Source organism: Chrysemys picta, chromosome 3 (assembly GCF_011386835.1).
Source record: "Chrysemys picta bellii isolate R12L10 chromosome 3, ASM1138683v2, whole genome shotgun sequence".
Taxonomy (NCBI): domain Eukaryota; kingdom Metazoa; phylum Chordata; order Testudines; family Emydidae; genus Chrysemys; species Chrysemys picta.
Window position 1 is genome coordinate 142,330,268 of NC_088793.1, and position 19,206 is coordinate 142,349,473.

The 19,206-nt window shown below is 47.7% G+C and overlaps 1 protein-coding gene across 1 annotated transcript; it reads right to left on the reverse strand.

Moving 5' to 3' along the window:
• Positions 1–469: 469 nt before the first annotated feature.
• On the reverse strand, positions 470–19,165 carry NDUFAF7 (NADH:ubiquinone oxidoreductase complex assembly factor 7). The gene is made up of 10 exons (XM_005296241.5): positions 18,851–19,165; positions 18,310–18,473; positions 10,918–10,998; positions 9,406–9,516; positions 6,973–7,186; positions 6,325–6,383; positions 5,620–5,733; positions 3,311–3,454; positions 2,723–2,896; positions 470–1,583 (listed from the first exon to the last, which is right to left on the reverse strand). Exons 1-10 carry the CDS (start codon positions 18,930–18,932, stop codon positions 1,368–1,370), a joined length of 1,359 nt encoding a protein of 452 aa, XP_005296298.1. The 5' UTR covers positions 18,933–19,165; the 3' UTR covers positions 470–1,367.
• Positions 19,166–19,206: the final 41 nt, after the last annotated feature.

The following is a 19,206-nucleotide window of genomic DNA, read 5'->3' on the forward strand; positions in this document are numbered from 1 at the left end:
CTTCGTTTGTGTTTAAATTCTTACAGAATAGGCAGTAACAGTGTAAGCACTAGAATAGTGGGAAAAGTAAAATAAACATATCAAGGTGTATTCTATTGCAGCATGAATGTAACTTTACTGTTAAAAGTACACCCAGAATGTAGCAAGCAGTAGGAAAATGTGGCCAAATGAATACTATTTACTGGCTGTACCATAAAAGGTTTCCATTGTAAAGTGATTTATTCACCTAACCTTTTGTTGCAGTTGACACCACCTACATATACATGTGTGCCTTAGAAGGCAACATTTTCATTCCACTTTGGACCAGTTGCACTGAGAAAATTTCAACCATAGAAGTGTGTCAGCTTTCTCCCAGGAAAGGAGAAGTGAGACTCCTGGGACTGTAGTAATTAACTTTTTTGTCCATTAGGTCAGTGGTGGTCAACTTTATTACACAGGAGGGCCATGTAAACCCACACACAACCTTGGGTAGGTCAAAAGATTCTACATATTTTAATAAGATTTACAGTCACCTCTATTGATTTATATTTAAGTTCTGCTTGTTACATATGTATTTAGACAATACTGTACATAGAAACAACCTATTTAAAAACAAGAAATCATTAGTGTTATGTTTACATCATTTTAGTTTACACTGCATTGGCTGTTAGTATTGTGTTGATGCAGACCCTAGGCCTTAAGAAATGCTCTGGTGGGCTGTTGGGCACCCCTGCAGTCGGTGATAATGGCTGTAAGTCAACTAATAAGTACAGTAAAACCTGATTTCACAGGTATGTCATTCACAATCAAAGTGTTAAAAGTGAAAATCCACTGGAACAAACAGTTTGCTCATTTACTGTGTATACCTTTCTTGTATAGGAACTGCTCAAATTTGTTCAGTTTGATGTTAGCTTATACACAACACAGGTCATTCTAGTTAATTACAGTAGCCCAGTTACCCACAACAGATGAGCATCATATAGATTTATCACTGCAGCCTGTTTGAGGTGTAATGGAGGGCTACAGTTAAGAGGGGTGTAACCAGGGAAATCGCTGAGAATCTGGGGAGAAATCTTTGGGCCTTTAATGCTGCCTCAGGTTCCAAGGAAACCACAGGTACGTACCTAAGATGGAGGCACAAAGAAGCTGTCTTGGGAAGCAGCAGGCCAGAATGATGGTACATTTCCTGTGCTTGTACATCAGCACAAAGGCAGTGCATAACCCGGTTAAATAAATCCTGGTTGCATACAGACAAGTGATCCATTACAAGAAAAGTTTGTTTTCTTGAATATGTAAAACTATAAAATGCATAGACTTCATTTTCTTTGTTGTGACTTTAATAGTTACTGGCAGGCTCCCATCAATTATACAGTGTCTAATCTTTGGCTTTATTTCCAGATAAGTTCACCAAATCCAGCAACAGGTGCGGAAAGAGATTTTGAGTGTTGTAGATTCACTTTCTGATCAGAATGTGCAAGTCTCTGATGAGGCAGCAGGGCAAAAAAATGAAAGCGGTCTCCCATTTTCTTAGGATTCATTAACATATCATAGCCTTGAAGCAAGTGTTTGTGCATTGCTGTGTCACTTGAATTTTGCAATAGCACCTGAAAGAAACAATGTTCATTATGCCTTTACTTCTGTTCCTCCTCTCCCACAAATAACCCTTCTACCCTAGGAAGATCAGGAGACCAGAATCTGGGTATAACTAGTGAGATCCAAATGGGGCCTTATACTGAACGGAATATAACTAAGTGTTACCACAAATTACTTTTAAAATATAAAACACCATTGATTGCAGATCATAATTAAAAATTAAATTTTAATAAAACTTGCAACCAAGTGACAGTATATAGAAACAAGGTTTTTACATAAAACCTACTTTTAATGAATGCTTACTGTAGCAGAAGCATATGCTCGAGACCTCAAGAGGACATCTAGTCCAGTCCCCTGCACTCAAGGCAGGACTAAGTATTATCTAGACCATCCCTGACAGGTGTTTGTCCAAACTGCTCTTAAAAATCCCCAATGATGGAGATCCTACAACCTCCCTAAGCAATTTATTCCAGTGCTTAACCACTTTGACCGTTAAGTTTTTCTTGTCCTATCCTCAGAGGTTAAGAACAATAATTTTTCTCCTTCCTCCTTGTAACAACCTTTTATGTACTTAAACTTATGTCCCTTCAATCTTCCCTCATAAGTCATGTTTTCTAGACCTTTAATCATTTTTGTTGCTCTTCTCTGGACTTTCTCCAATGTGTTGACATCTTTCCTGAAATGTGATGCCCAGAATTGGACACAAGACTCCAGTTGAGGCTTAATCAGCACAGAGTAGAGTGGAAGAATTATTTCTCATGTCTTGCTTACAATACTCCTAATACATCCCAGAATGATGATTGCTTTTTTTGCAACAGTATTACACTGTTGACTCATATTTAGCTTGTGACCCACTATGACCCCCAGATCCCTTTCCACCGTACTCCTTCCTAGACAGTCATTTCCCATTTTGTATGTGTGCAACTGTTCCTTCCTAAGTGAAGTACTTTGCATTTGTCCTTATTGAATTTCATCCTATTTACTTCAGATGGTTTGTCCAGAGCATTTTGAATTTTAATCCTATCCTCCAAAGCACTTGCAACTCCTCCCAGCTTGGTATCATCCACAAACTTTATAAGTGTACTCTCTATGCCATTATGAGGTGATTGTGCATTAGTAATAGTGTCTACATGCAATCACTAAACCCTACCTGCAGCCGGACATCAATACCCATATTCTTTAAGAATTCCTGTTGCTTTAGTGGTCCCAATGTGGCTACTCTTCCCTGTGTCATGGTTCGGAGATAGCTGAAGTCAACATCTGCTGTCAGGTCTGCTGTACCTGGAGCTATTAATGCATCATGAAGTTGATGACTGCGGAAACTCTGAAAAATGAAGTTACAAGATAACTTAAGCCAGTGCACATGTAGGTGGCAGTCTCTCTTTAGGCCAAAAATACCAGAAGGAATAATACATGACAGGCAAATTGTGTTTTTAAAGTTTACTTTCTCCAATTGCATAAACAAAAACTCACTGACGATAGAATCAAGGGCCCACCTCACTCATCCCTTCCCCCCATATTTGTTTAGAGCCCAATTCTGCAACTTCTACTTGTGTAAGCCGTCCATCACCCAAAAGTAGTTTCACTGACTGCTGCATAGTAAGGAGGTTAATGGCTTTTAGTCATAGGTCTTTCTTGAGCAAATCTCTTTCAGAACTTTGGCTACTTTCTATAGTCATTGATCTACTTATGCAGTAAGGAGTGAAAGTTAACTGAGCATTTTAACTATCAAACTTACCCTGAAAGTGTCAGTCTTATTTCCATTGTGACCATAATCAGCAATCAGTGCAGCTCCCCCATCCTCTTGAATACGACAGGCAAGTCTCTGAATGAGGATGCCAGCATCAGGACATACTTCCACGTGATCTCTTTCTTCTTTATCCTAATGCAGGATGTAAGGATGAAATGCATAAATCAGCACACAAAAAGTAACGAGCTGATTTAGAGCAAAAAAGTTTAGTTTTTCTGACTTGTACCTGTTGTCGGATTGTTTTGTCGTACATGGGTCATACCCCATATTCAGCGGCTCTAGGTTACCCTAGCAGTTTCTTGAGCTGGTTTCGGCCAATGCTTTCTTCAGTTAATAATTTATATGGGAAGTGTATTGTGGTGATAGAGAAGTAGTGGAAAAAACCCACTGTACTACTCAACTTCCCCATCTACCTGCCCCAGAGTGTTACAAGGAAAATTCTCTAATGAAAATGAATACTAGCATCAGGTTGTCATTACTATGCCATTCTAATTGGAGATTGAAAATACTACTTCAGCTACGTCTCTCTCACAAAAGAACCTCCTCAGATGAAATGTCTCACCTTATGGTCTTAACCCAAAAATATTTTTGTAAGTAGTTTTAAGTTGGAAATTTTGCTTCACTCAGAAAATGTAGCTTTGTTTTTAAAAGCTGACCCTGGTTTAGAAAAATGCAGTTATAATCACTTAAATACTGTAATGGGCATATCTAACCCCATTTCAGCAGAACACTGAAGCATACTGTTGCACATCTGAATTTAATGATTCAAGACTGTCAAATAACAGGATCAAATAGAATTTAATCAAAGATAATTAATCAGATTACTACAGCACTATGTAGTACATAATACAGAAAGAATAGATACATTATCACCCTTGGCGTAAAGTAAAAAGCTGGCCTCTGCCTCTCTCTCCCTTCTGAAACTGGTAAGATACCAGTAGTTTTGCATTCTCCAACCCCTCTATTTTTCATAGGGTGTGAGACAAACAAACCCCTTTTGTATATGGAAAAATACTTTCCCATGATTGATTTTGCCATATGTTTTAAGGTTTTCATTTGTCATTACTTATGGAATTTCCTTTATTGTATCTTTGTTACAGGATTGATAAGCAAAAAACCAATTCTTATCTCATCATTATTTCTAGCAGCTAGGACAACCAGCCACTGCCAAAAACATTTTTTAATTGACCCCCATTTCATCATTGCAGAAAGCATCTGCAATAACAGTTGCTCCTGATCCATCAAGCAATCCTGCTTATATTCTGTAGCCATTTTGGGTAATTTGAGGGGCTCTCTTTCCTGGACATCTATTTTCCCATAGACTTGGAGGTGCCAGGATGGATTATAGTCTAATGCTCAATCATTAGAAATTGCAGAATATAGGTCACCCACAGGTTATGGACCAAACACTCTAGACTTAATATCCAAATACACACTCAGTACTGGAAAGATTTTGAGAGAATAGTTAACATGTAAATGAAATTAATATTCAAAGAAGCACTTACAGGATTAATATGTACCGACAGGTACCAATAATATGCTTAAGACTGCTGAATCAGAGCAAGTAACAGGGAGGGATGGTTTTGGAGGTAACATGCTAGCCTGGGCCTCAGGAAGTCTGGTTTCAAGTGCCAGCTCTGCCAAAGATTTCCTGTTTAGCATTTTGTGTCCCTCTGCCTCAGATCCCCATCTATAAACTGATACTTTGTCTATTTAGGCCGCAGCTCCACAAAGGCTGGTGCATGTGTTTAACTTTATGCCCTATGTGAAGTCCCATTGAACCCCACTCAGAGTGCATAAAGTTAAGCACCTGCAAGACTTTTCAGGATCAGAACCTTATAGTGTAAGCTCTCTAGGGCAGGAACTGTCTTTTAGTAGGTGTACATACAGAAGAGGGCCAAGAGCTACTGTAATGCAAACCAAACACCATAATGCACTAATTTCACAAAGACGTACTAGCTTAAACGTTCACATGAGCAAACAGTCTTTTGCCAGCACCGTCACAGCCAGCATTACATTTGGAAAAGGAGAGGTAGGTTGACGGTAAGGTTTTGTAACTATTAAATGCTCCTACTTACTACTCATGAGGAACAAAGCTCAACATTTTTCCTGCAACAATAAAACTTAAAACTGTGCAGTGATTTATATGAGGCTAACAAACTCACCCGCTGATATAGTATGAAATAGTAGATTCTCAGATGAAGATGTTCTGGGAATCACAGAAATAACTGAAGAGCCAATGCTTGAAAGAATAGGGCAGTGCTAATCTGATGTAATTCAGGTAGACATAATCGTACCTGGATGAAGTATTCTGTAGCAGGCGTGGCAGATGGTGCCAGAACAAACCGCAGTTGGTCAGGAGCTTTTGGATCTATATCAATCAACACTTCACGCCATCCTTGTTCTGTTCTCTGTTTAATAAACCAAAAATATTTATTTGATGTTCCAAACTGTAGCCCATCAGAACTCATTAGCCTCTGTATCTATTAGCTTGAACTAAAGATTTATCAAAACACAGAGATGCTTGTACATTTTTATAACAATATCAAATATACATTGGACCAGAACCACCAGCCAACTGCCTTTTAGGGAAAGCCTGGGAAATTGGTCTGGTAGAATGCCCTTAAGGTCAATAAATGCAGGCTTAAGTACATCCATGGAGGAGTAAGTTTAAGAGTTGTCACTTTATTGCCAAATTCATATAAACTCCCATCTCCATAATTTTATTCAAGTTATCTAAGCAAACTATTCCTATAAGAATCTAGAAAGATTTAAGTTTCTCCTAAAACCTTAGAAGTCTCTCTTTATTTTTTCAATAAAACATACATACAACATAGTATCTTTTCAATCCTAATTTTTCTTCAGTTACAATTGAATATATATTTCTGTAATTGGTGGGGTTAGTAAACAAGCCCCAGTCTGGCTTGGTAATGAGTTTTATTTTTCCATATACCACACATCCCTTAAACAGAAAGTCACACACAACGGGCTTCTAGATGTACCTGAAATTTATGTATTGGCAAGGCATCAAAAAATTCATGTGCTAAATAAAAGCTGGTACCTGTTTAAAAAAAAAAAGTGTAAAAAGGACATCAGTGTTTCAACATAAAAATACATTAACAATTGTACTTTGTACTTCTAACGCCTTCCACTTGGGAATCAAAATGTACTTTATAAACAGTAATGAATTCAGCTAGTCAACATCATTATGAGAGATGCAATTATTATTATTCCCATTTTATCTAACTGAGGCACAGATACATTAAGGACCAAATTTTTAAAAGTGGCCACTATCTTTGAATGCCCCTGTTTTGGGTTGCCAGCTTGAGCCTGATTTTCAGAAGTCCTGTTGGTATGCAGGAAGTGCAGATGAAGTCAATGGGACCTGCAGGCATTCACCACATCTGAAGAACAGGCACAAAGGGTGTCAAGATGGGCATCCACAAATGGAGGATGTCAGAATCCATGGCCACTTAAGAAAATCTGGGCCCAAATCTTGTTCAGGCTCACAAAAGAAGTAGGGGTTATTTCATACAGAATTACTTTTCTATCCATAACCACACTGCAGAGAAGTTATCAGTTATAAAAAGGTTACAAATGAGTGAAGAAAGCCATCATTACAACTAAAAAATATATATATATATAACTACCTTGTGGTACATCTTGCAGCTCTTGGTACCAGAAGATTGGAATTCCAGCCTTGCTAATGCCTTTCATGTAGACAGGGGAAGTAACATCAAGCTCTGATTCTATCTTCCCTCCTGTGAGCGTCAACGCTTGGATCTCACTTAGTTTGGGGCTCACCTCTACCAGATGAACAGAAATGTCACATTTATTGAGTAAAGAGCCAAGCTGGTTAAAGACCTGTAAATAAAGAAAGAGGAATTCTGATAGAGGCAGTTGTGTGCTGCAGTACTGTAAACTTGGGTTAGGAGTTGATTTTAACTGCTTGTACTGTTGGAGACTGAAAAATGTGAAGGGAGCATATCTGGGGTTAAATCCTGGACTCACTGACTTCAGTGGGACCAGAATTTCATCCTTGGTCTCTAGAGAGGAGGGTACTCAACTAGCTCATCTAAGGCCTGATCCTGTCACCTTTACTTATGTGAGTATTACCCTTGGTTCAGGTCACTAGTCAGCAGCAACAACAGAAAGCTGCATATCTTTATCCCGTAGTTCATATTAAATAATGGTATCAATGTGGCCACATGAGAAAAATCAAAAAGCACAGTCCAAAGTGAAAAGATAACTCTCTCCCTCCCCCCCAGCCCCCCAAAAAAGACAATTCAGGCTGAGAGATCATTTAAAAAAAACCCTCTCTCCCTCCCGCCCCATAACTGCAGGGTTCTTTTAAAATAAAAGGGGTTTCCAATTTTGCTCCCATCGAAGTCAGGGGAACTTTACCATTGACTTCAACAGAAGCAGAACCAAGTCCTGTGGTTCTACAAAACAACCCAACTAGAGCAGGGGTTCTCAAACTTCACTGCACCGCGACCCCTTTCTGACGACAAAAGTTACTACACAACCCCAGGAGGGGGGCCAAAGTCTGAGCCTGCCTGAGCCCCACTGCCCTAGGTGACAGGGCCAAAGTCAAACCCTGGGCCGCTGCAGGGAGGGCAAAGCCCCCAGGGCTTCAGCCCCAGGAAGGGGGACTGTAACCTGAGCCCTGTCGCCCAGGGTTGAAAGCCTCAGGCTTGGGTTTTGACTTTGGGCCCAGGAAGTCTAAGCAAGCCCTGGCGATCCCATTAAAATGGGGTCCCAACCCACAGTTTGAGAATTGCTGAACTTGAGGATGGAAAATGCAGACCCACATCCTCAAGAAGAAGCGGGAATGAATGAAAGCTTATTGAGAGTAACAGGAGTCTGGCATAGAGAAGCAACTTCTCTGACACCTAGAGCAAATTTTGTTTTTGGAGTGCACTGGTTCACCAGCAATCTCTGATTTTTCCAAAGTAGGATACACGAGAACAATGTATATTATGTACTCCACAGTCATTATTACATTTGACTGTTGTTTGTGAATGAAGGAGTGGGAGCTCCCAATATTTTCCCTGGAGCACTGAATTCCAATAACAACGTTCCTTTTGGTTGGTAATTGAGAAACGGGCATTACATCAGCAAGGGTCTGATATCCCAAGAAGTGATAAGCCTCTGCCATTCCCACTGGAGTAAATAGGAGTTCAGGAAGCTGAGCACCTCTGAGATTCAAGCCTGTAATACTGTCTTGTTTCTGTAGCTCACATTAGGGCCTCCTAATTACAATCAGCAACATTCATATAAACTGCTTACAACCCTGGGTAACTTTTCTATAAGTGTATTCTAATGGGATATTCTTACCCTCTTCCTCAATGTACCTGTATATTACAGTGGATTAGTGATGGATCTGCACAATTGTGCTTCTAATATCCAGTGTTCTCATCTCACTTCTGAGCAGGGCCAGCTCTAACTTTTTTGCTGCCCCAAGCAGCAAAAGAAAGCGCCGCCCCGCCGAGCCCACCCCCGCCAAACGCCGCCGGAACCGCCCCCCCCACCCCGAGCGCCACGCCTCACGCTGTGCCGCCGGAGCGCCCCCCCGCCGAGTGCCATGTCGCTGAAGCCCGCCCCACCCCCCGCCGAGCGCCGCGCCGCCGGAACCCCTCCCTGAGCGCCGCGCCCTGCGTCGCCCCCCCGCCGAGCGCCGCCGGAGTGCCCTCCACCGAGCGCCGCGCTGCCGGAGCGCCCCCCCCCACAGAATGCCGTGCCACGCTGCCCCCCGCCACCCCAAGATTGGCCGCCCCTTACCAGGTGCCGCCCCAAGCATGTGCTTGGTTGCCTGGTGCCTGGAGCCGGCCCTGCTTCTGAGCCCCCTCCCACCCACCTCCCAGTTTCCTCACTAAAATAACAAGAATACGGATAGATATGCTTAGGTAAAATCCAATGCTGCAGTCTAGTAACCAAAATGCATTCAGTAGATAAGGAAGTTTCAACACATTATGGAATTTCATTTTGGATTTCAGGTTTCAATATGTTAGCTGTGTGAGTCAAAGAGAACCCCAAACTAGTAAACTCAGACATACAGAGAATATTATATTCTTTTTACATACCCGCAAAATATCATCTGTAAGAGTGCCTCTACCTGGGCCTAGTTCCACCAGTTGGAGAGTTTTAGGTTTGCCAGTGGCCATCCATTCACTAACGTACCATATTCCTATTAACTGTTGCGAAGAAAACACACAAAACTTACTAGAATTTATAGCACTAGTGATACATACACCTGCATTTCACCTACAGAAACCAAAACATTTACATTATTTTACCAGTCTTACAGGATGGATCTGTGCTGAAAAGTGGCTACATAAAATTCTCATTCTTTTACTAAGCAGCCAACATGACTCCTGAACCTCTAGAGCATGGGTGGGCAAACTTTTTGGCCCAAGGGCCACATCTTGGTATGCAAATTGTGTGGAGGGCCATAAATGCTAACGAAATTGGGGGTTGGGGTGCAGGAGGGGGTGATGGCTCTGGCTGGCGATGCGGGCTATGGAGTGGGGCCAGAAATGAGGAGTTCAGGGTGCGTGAGGGGGCTCCATGCTGAGGCAGGGGATTGGAGGGGAGAGAGGAGGAGGGGAAAAGGACACCGGCTGGGGATGCGGGCTCTGGGGGTAGGGCTAGGGATGAGGGGCTGGGACAGAGGGATTTGGAGGATGGGAAGGGGATCAGGGCTAGGGCAGGGGGTTGGGGCGTGGGAGGGGATCAGGGGTGCAGGCTCCAGGCAGCGCTTACTCAAACAGCTCCCAGAAGCAGCAGCATGTTCCCCCTCCGGCTCTGTCCACTGCCCTGTCCACAGGCGCTGCCCCTGCAGCTCCCATTGGCTGCGGTTCCCGGCCAATGGAGCTGCGGGGGTAGCGCTTGGGGTGGGGCCAGCATGAGGAGCCCCTTGGCTGCCCCTACATGTGGGAACCGGAGGGGGGACATGCCACTGCTTCCGGGAGTCGCGCGGAGCGGGGCAAGCCCCGGACCCTGCTCCACGGCGGGAACTCGAGGGCCAGATTAAAACATCTGGAGGGCCAAATGTGGCCCCTGGGCCGTGTTTGCCCACCCTGCTCTAGAGGGAGCAGATCTGATTACTGTCAGCCCTGAAGAACTAAAACCGTTCTGGGAGATTGAGTTGGATTCTTTTCTGGCTTGTGCATCAAAAGAATTGTTAACTATCAAATGTTCCACATAGGCAACTAGCACTGATACAATACCTTTTCATAAGTGCAACTGAAAGCAGAATTTGGCCTGTACAGTCTTTATTACTGGTAATAGCATCAGTCAGAAAGCATGGGATCTAAAAGTCAAGCTGTGTTCTGAGTTCAAGCCTGGAAGTTACAACAGTTTTTTGCTTATGAACAAAACAAATTTGGTATGAAAATAATTCATACACAATACACGTGAAGGCCCCAAATGCTTTTTTCTTTCAACAAAGTCACTTTTCAGATGTCTATTTATTTTTGCTTCTCAACAAATGTTATCAGCACTGGTAACATATATGACCACATGTTCATAAAACATACTGTTACAAATACAGTTTAAGGATGAAAGGAACGTTTAAAAAAATAATTTTATATTACCTCCCCAAAGATTTGACTTATTTCAGGTGAAGTAACAAAATCTCCTCTTTCTCCCAGCATGTCATGGTGCATATAGTAACCCTAAAGTAAAGTAAAAAAAAAAAAAAAGAATAATATCACATATCACTAATATGTAAGCCTTCATATTCTCCTGAGCTTTAAAAATTAAATCACTTTCCAGTCTACTGAACAAATGTAGTCATTTTAATGCTGAAAAAAATGAAACAAATCCAAAATACCACATAAAACTCCTCCTATGGAAAATGGCGAGAGTTTGATTGATGCAACAACAAATTTTACATCAAGGAAAAAATAAGAAATGAATTTGGATTTGTAGAAGAAAAAGGATAAATGTTAAAACAATTAAAACATTGACTTTTATTACTGAGCTTATTACTTCCCCTTTTTATGAGTCCCTAGAAATCTGAACCTGACAGTGTTCTGTATGACAGCTTAACTTTCTATGATCATTTGATCAGCGTGGGTTAAAATTACCAAGTTGTCAATTCCATTTGAGAGAGGACAGTCTGATTTGTACAGCACTCAGAATTAATTTTTTTGCAGACTTTACAACCAACTAAAGAAGTCATTCTTCACATCATAACAGAATTGAGCATTGCCATAATAACTGAAATTAACAAGGTGGAGGGGAGATGATGCCAAGCTAACTAGAACAGAGACACATCTAATAAGATATTAAATAGCTAAGCGGCTAGTAGGAGAAACCCGATTGCAGGTGCTTCTTCCAGAGATAATGCTGCTGCTGCTGGCAGTGCAATGCAAGTGAGGGGGTGTGCATCTCAAATTATAAAGGAAAATTTTGCCAGGACTGAGGAAAATCTCACTAATGAACCCTCCTCCCCTCTCTCACCTGCCTCCCCCAACTGAATGATCACAGCATTTTCCAGGGAGGGAATTTTTGTGTAGTTTTCCTATCATCTGACACTCATGACTATTTCTGTAGGAGACCCAAATGAGTGAAAAGGACAGTTACCTGTTCCGTAACTGGCGTTCTTCGAGATGTGTTGCTCCCGTCTATTCCACAGTAGGTGTGTGTGCTCGCCACGTGCACCGGTGCCAGAAGTTTTTCCCTTAGCAGTACCAGTAGGAGGAGAGCACTGCTGTGACCCCTGGAATGGCGCCTCTATATCGCGCTATAAGGGGAGCTGCGCACTCCCCCCACCCTTGGTTCCTTCTTGCCAGACAACTCCGACAGAGGGGAAGGAGGGAGGGATGTGGAATAGACAGGAGCAACACATCTCGAAGAACGCCAGTTACGGAACAGGTAAATGTCCTTTCTTCTTCGAGTGATTGCTCCTGTGTATTCCACAGTAGGTGACTCCAAGCTATATCTGATGGAGGTGGGTAGGAGTTTAAAGGTTATCGGGACGGAGTACCGCCCTACCAAACCCGGCATCATCCCGTGCTTGGGAGACGATCGCATAGTGTGAGGAAAAAGTGTGGACAGAGGACCATGTGGCAGCCCTACATATGTCCTGGATAGGGACGTGGGCCACATAGGCGGCTGACGAGGCTTGAGCTCTCGTAGAATGCACCTTTACTATAGGCGGCGGGGGAACCCCTGCCAAGTCGTGACACGTGCGTATGCACAAGGTGATCCAGCGGGAAATGCGCTGGGTGGAAACTGGTTGCCCCCTCATCTGCTCGGCTGACGCAACGAATAGTTGCGAAGACTTCCTGAACGGCCTGGTTCGGTCCAGGTAGAAGGCCAGCGCTCTACGTATGTCTAGCGTGTGTAGGTGGTGTTCCTCGTTGGCGGAATGGGGCTTAGGACAGAGTACTGGCAGGAAAATGTCCTGATCCATATGGAAGGCGGAGACCACCTTCGGGAGAAACACAGGATGTGGACGAAGCTGGACCTTATCCCTGTGGAAAACCGTATACGGGGGTTCTGAGGTCAAGGCCCTAAGTTCCGAGACCCGATGGGCTGAGGTGATAGCCACCAAAAATGACACTTTCCATGAGAGGTGGGACCAGGAACACGTGGCCAAGGGTTCAAAGGGAGGACCCGTGAGGCGGGATAACACTAGGTTCAGATCCCATTGCAGGACCTGGGCCCTGGAGTACGGAAATGCACAATCAAGGCCCTTTAGAAAGAGGGAGGTCATTTGATGGGAGAACACGGATTGACCTTGCACCGGAGGGTGGAAGGCTGAAATGGCCGCTAAATGAACCCTGACGGAGGCAGGGGGTAGTCCTTGGGTCCTAAGGGACAGGAGGTAATCTAGAATAAACTGGAGGGATGCAGATGACGGGGAGGTGCTCCGCTCCCCTGCCCACCTGGAGAACCTAGACCATTTGGCAAGGTACGTGCACCGTGTGGACGGCTTTCTGCTCTCTAACAGAATTCGTCTTACATTCTCCAAGCACCTTCCCTCCTCCTCGTTTAACCATGGAGCAACCACACTGTCAGGTGGAGCGCGGCCAGGTTGGGGTGGAGAAGGCATCCCTTCTCCTGGGAGAGGCGGTCTGGGCGAAGCAGCAGCCTCTGCGGGGGGGGGGGGGGGGGGGGGCGCTAAAAGTTGCAGAAGGGTCCCGTACCAATGTTGATGGGCCCAATCCGGGGCTATGAGGATAACCCTCGACCTGTCTGCCTTTACTTTTTGCAGAACCTTGCCTATCAGTGGGAAAGGCATAGAACAGTTGGTCTGACCACTGGAGGAGGAATGCGTCTGAGATCGCCCCCCTTTCTGCTCCTGCCCTGGAACAGGGGAGCTCCCCACTCTTGAAAGAGCTGTTGGGCGACTTCCCAGTGGAGTGACCACTCGTATTGGTGGGAAAACACCCTGTTGAGGCAATCGGCTTGCACATTGCATGCGCCAGGTAGGTGGAAGGCCCGTAGGGAGATATCGTAGGCAATGCAAAACTCCCATAGGTCCAGGGCTTCCCAGCACCGCGCCAAGGAACGCGTGCCTCCCTGCCTGTTGATGTAATACATCATGATCGTGTTGTCCGTGAGGACTCTGACTGCCTTCCCGCGAAGGTGCAAACTGAACGCTACGCATGCCAGGCGTACTGCCCTGAGCTCCCTGACGTTTATGTGCAGAGAGAATTCCAAGGTCGACCATCTGCCTTGGGTTTGAATGTCCCCTATATGGGCTCCCCAGCCCAGGTCTGAGGCATCTGACACCAGGTCTAGAGAGGGAGGGAGTTCTCGGAAGGGGACCCCGTTCAGCATATTGCTCGGGAGGGACCAACATTGCAGAGTGGCCACCATGTTGGGAGGCATCGGACCATCTTGTCCAGGCTGTCCCGGGACTGGGAATACTGGGAAGCCAACCAAAGTTGGAGGGGCCTCATTCTGAGTCTGGCATGTCGCACCACGGACGTGCATGCTGCCATGTGACCTAGGATTTGAAGGCATACCCTTGCCGTCGTCACGGGGAAGGCTGTGACCGAGGCTACGAGACCTTTGAGTGTCTCGAATCTGTCCTGGGGAAGAGAGACTGTGGCCTCTCAGGAGTCTAGCAGAGCCCCTATGAAGTGTATGCGCTGAACCAACGTGGACTTGACCTCATTCACCACTAGGCCCAGACCCGCGCATGTGGACAGGAGAAATTGCATCTGGGCCTGAACCTGGGACCGGGGGCTGCCCTTGAGGAGCCAGTCGTCCAGGTAAGGGAAAATTTGCAGCCCGTTCCTCTGGAGGTGGGCTGCCACCACTGCCATGCATTTGGTAAAACCCCCTGGGGGCAGTGGAAAGGCCAAAGGAGAGGACCGCAAACTGGTAATGGTCCCGCCCTACCAGGAGGTGGAGGAAGCACCTGTGACCCTCGAAAATATGGATGTGGAAATACGCATCCTGGAGGTCCAGGGACGGAAACCAATCCGCCGGCTCTAAGGAGGGGATGATGGAGGTCAGGGATACCATGCAGAACTTGTAGCAGACCATAAACCTGTTGAGGTTCTGCAGGTCGAGGATGGGCCGGAGTCCACCTTTTACCTTTGGGATCAGGAAGTACTGGGAGTAAAATCCCTTGCCCTGAAATTCCGCCGGTACCCTCTCCACCGCACCTAGGTTGAGAAGACGCGCCACCTCTTAGTTTAGGAGGACGGCATGTTCCCAGTCCCCAAGGTCCTCCCGGGGCGGGGGGTAGTGGAGGGGCGGTGAGGTGAACTGCAACATGAAGCCCCTGGAAATCGTGCTGAGGACCCACTGGTCTGATGTTATACAGGACCACTTCACTCGAAACGCAGATAAACGGTTGCAGAACACAAACTTTATTAACTGGGGGGCGTCCGTGGCAAGAGGCCCAGTGGCCCCCCCGAAAGAGTCAAAACTGCCTCTTCCCCTGCCTCTTGCCCTTCGATGGGCCTGGTCGCGGGGCTGAGCAGGACTGACACTGAGACCTGCGTCTCTGCTCCCTTGGTCGCTTAGGAGAGGGTTCATATCTGCCCCTAGCGGGGGGAGTGGAGGTCTGCGGCCTAGGTTTGTCCTTCGCTGGCGGGACATATAGGCCCAGAGCTTGCAGAGTGGTACAGGAGTCTTTCATCCCATGCAGGCAAACATCGGTTTGGTCCGCAAACAGCGCTTGGTCCTGCACCAGAGACTGAGACTCTGCAGACAGACCAGACAGGAGAAGCCATGACGCCCTTCGCATGGATATGGCCGACGCTATAGAACGGGCTGCCGTGTCCGCCACATCTGAGGCGGCCTGGAGGGCTGCTTTTGCCGTTGCTGCCCCTTCCTCAACCAGAGCCGTGAACTCTTTCTTGTCCCCCTCCAGGAGAAGAGGCTCGAACTTCGGTAGAGACCCCCACAAGTTAAAATCATAGCGGTTCAACAGGCCTTGGTGACTGGCCAATCCAAGTTGAAAGCTCGCAGAAGAATAAACTTTCCTGGCAAAAGAATCAAGTCTCTTGGAGCCTTTGCCCTTGGGGGTGGGTGCAGGCTGGCCGTAGCATTCCCGATGGTTGACTGACTCCACCACCAGGAGTTAGGTGCTGGGTGGGAGTACAGGTACTCATGTTCCTTAGCTGGAACAAAGTACTTTCTCTCCGCTTTCTTGGAAATGGGCACCAAGGAAGCTAGGGTCTGCCACAGGGCAGTCGATACCTTGGTGAAGGGGTAGGGCCACACAGCCCGGTGCCGAGGAGGACAGTACATTGAAAAGGGTGTCCGACGGCTCCTCCATCTCCTCAGCCTGGAGTTGGAGATTCGAGGCTACCCTTTCGAGGAGCTCCTGGTGAGCTTTAAAGTCCTCTTGTATAACTGACAGAGATGCCACTATGGTCTCCTCTGGTGCCGGCGAGGGGGCCAGTCCGGCTACCAGGGTGTCAGGAGGTGCCGCTGATTCGACTCCTAAGACTGAGGTCGGCCCCGGTGCCGCCAGTTCGGTGCCCGTCGACTTCTGACTCTGTCGAGGGGGGGACACCGAATGGGTCTGGGACGCCCTGGCTACCAAGCGGGGTCTCGCCTGGGCAGGCAATTGTGGCCACGGTGCCCATTGACACCATTGGCCCTGCCACGGTGCCCCTTGCCACTGACCGGCTTGGGTGCCGAGTGGTGCAGGCTCCTTTTGGGGCTTGGTGTGGCTCTGGGACGGGCGGCTGGGTGCCGAGGCCGAGGTCGCTGTTGACTGCATGGTGCCATAGGAACGATGGGAGCGTCTACGGTCGTGCCGGTGCCGACCTCGAGATCTGGACCTCTACGACGATGAGGAGCTGTACTTGACCGAAGTGCTGCTCTCATAGCCGGCGATCGTAGCTACGACGCTTCGGTGCCGGTAACGCCCGAGCAGAACTCCGTCTATGGTGTCTGGCGGAGCGGGCACTCGAGCCAGAGCGTCCATAACGATGGGGTCGGGATCTGCTCCTGTAGCTCCTATCCGAAGAGGAGCATCGACGCCGCTTGTCTCGGTGCCTGTGCTTCCGATGGGGAGTGGAGGATCTTCGAGACTCCCGCGCAGACGAGTCAGCCAGTCTGAGCAGAGTGGAAGGCTGATGTGAGCTATGTGAGGACCTCGTTGAATGGGGCGCACCGTCCTCGGAGCGTGGGCTGTGTCTTGTCGGGGAGGGCTGGTGTGCTCCCAACAGCGGCTTCTCTTGGGCCCGGGGGCCCGTCTCGGGCAGCGCACCCGGCACTAGGAGGGAGAGGATGTCACACGCGGCCTGTGCAGCCTCCAGCGTCGATGGCATTCTCACCGCTGGAGAGGCACGCATGGACGGGACTGGCTACTCCGCTCAGCGTGAGTCGGGTCCTGAGGGGGATCATGGGCTGCCCAACTCGGGTCCAGCCTCACCCCTGTCCTTTTGTTGGTGCTGCTGAGTCTTCCCTTGCTTCTTAGCGGGTGAACAGTGCCGACTGGTGGAGGGCGCCTCACTCTGCACCAAGGATGTGGTACCCAGTGCCGAGTCCGATTGGCGCGCCAGTGCTGGGGCCAATGCAGATTCCATTAGCAGGGCCTGGAGCCGGATATCTCTCTCACATTTCGTTCGATCGGTTACGTGAGTCTCACCCAAGCAGCGAAGACACTGAGTGTGCAGGGTCACTTCCTGGCATAGAACTGCGACAGGAGTCGCACGACTTGAAGCCTGGGGCACGCCCCGCACCAGGCAACTAACTAAAGAAGTTATCCAACTATGGAGAAGATGAGTACTGCTAAGGCTACCAGAAGAGCTACAGCAAGGCTGGAGCACAAAGTTCTGACTACCTTCTCTGGCGACAAGAAGGAACTGAGGGTTGGGGGAGTGCGCAGCTCCCCTTATAGCTGCGATATAGAGGCTCCACACCAGGGGTTGCAGCAGTGCTCCCCTCCTACGGGTACTGCTAAGGGAAAAACTGCCGGCGCCAGTGCACATGGCGAGCACGCACACCTAAAGTGGAATACACAGGAGCAATCACTCTAAGAAGAACTTTAAGTTTTGTGGTGCAGTTTCCCCAAGGGCAGTGATGGAATTCCAGCATATATTATCCTATTAGTCCTCTGAAGGAAAGCATGCACACAAAGTGATGCTGGCAGCACCTTCTGGGATGTCTGTACTGTCCTACTCCCCAAGAGTTGGGAGGAGGACCTGACAACCCGATTACATAGGTACATTTAGGGGTCTACATTGCAAACTACCCCTCTGCTTCCCATCTCCACCCTAAATAAAGCTTCCCCAAACCAGTTCTAGGAAGGCAACTGTGTGCCACCGTTAGCTGTGTTGGTTACTAATGAACAATGTGATATGTGTGCAAAACCAACCATTAGCAAGTTACCAGCCTGGTTACAAACTGCATTATGAGCTGGTCTAGCTTGTCTATTCAAAGAAACAAAAACATGCTTTGAAAGAGGGGAGTTTACCAGACCTAAGGACCATCCCAGCAATGTGTTGCGATGTTATCTGTTTCACGCTAACTGCTTCAGAAGCACCAGGCTGTGCACGTACCTTTACAGGATTAGTTAGAACTTCCCGCATATATTCAGCGACTGTAATAGGGCCAGTTGACTTTATTTTGAACATGAGATGCTTTAGGAGTGGAGTAACCTGAGCGCTGTCTTCTGCTTTGCTTCCGGCACTGAAGCACTGGCGTCTCCATGCAGCCGGGACAACTGGAGGAGCGTTAGGGGAAGAAAACACACAGACACCCTCACTACAGGAAGGATTTTCAGTACGTCACTAGCCGAGACACTTGCAGCTTGCGGGAAAGGGGGACCCCGGCCGGCTGCAAGGCGGCGCTGGGGGGTTAAAGACTTGGCCCGGCGGCCGGGCACGTTAATGCCAGACTCCCAGTGAGGAGGTGCTGCAGACACGACCCCCGCGCGCCGGGGCTGGGGATAACCCCAACCCCAACCCCGCCCCCGCGCTGTCCGCTCCCGGCTGAGCTCGGGACGCGGGCTCCTTTCCCCCAACGCCCCCGAGGGCCTCGGGCGCGGAGGGGGTCGGAGCGCTCTCGTGACACGGCCGCGGCGCTGGGCCCGGCTGTTACCATGGTGACCGAGAAGTCGCTGCTGCCAGGAGACACCGAGGACAGCCGCGAGCAGAGAGCGCCGTGCAGCCAGGCGGGTCATGTTTGCAGCACCCGTGCCCTTTGACCTTCCACCTTTGTCCTGACGCTACCAGTTCCTGGGTGCTGTGTACGCTCCCTCCACCCCGAATACAGGCAGGGGACTGAGTCCTAGGCCGGGCCAGGGCACAGGCGATGCTTGCGGGTGTGAGGGTTTCCCTGACTGGGGCGTGGGCGCTCCTTTCTCCCTTCTCAGACACTGGAACCTCTTTCACTCTCCAGTTATCTTGCCGGACCTGCCACCTCCCAAGGGCTCTGTCCGGAAGTAGGTGGAGCGC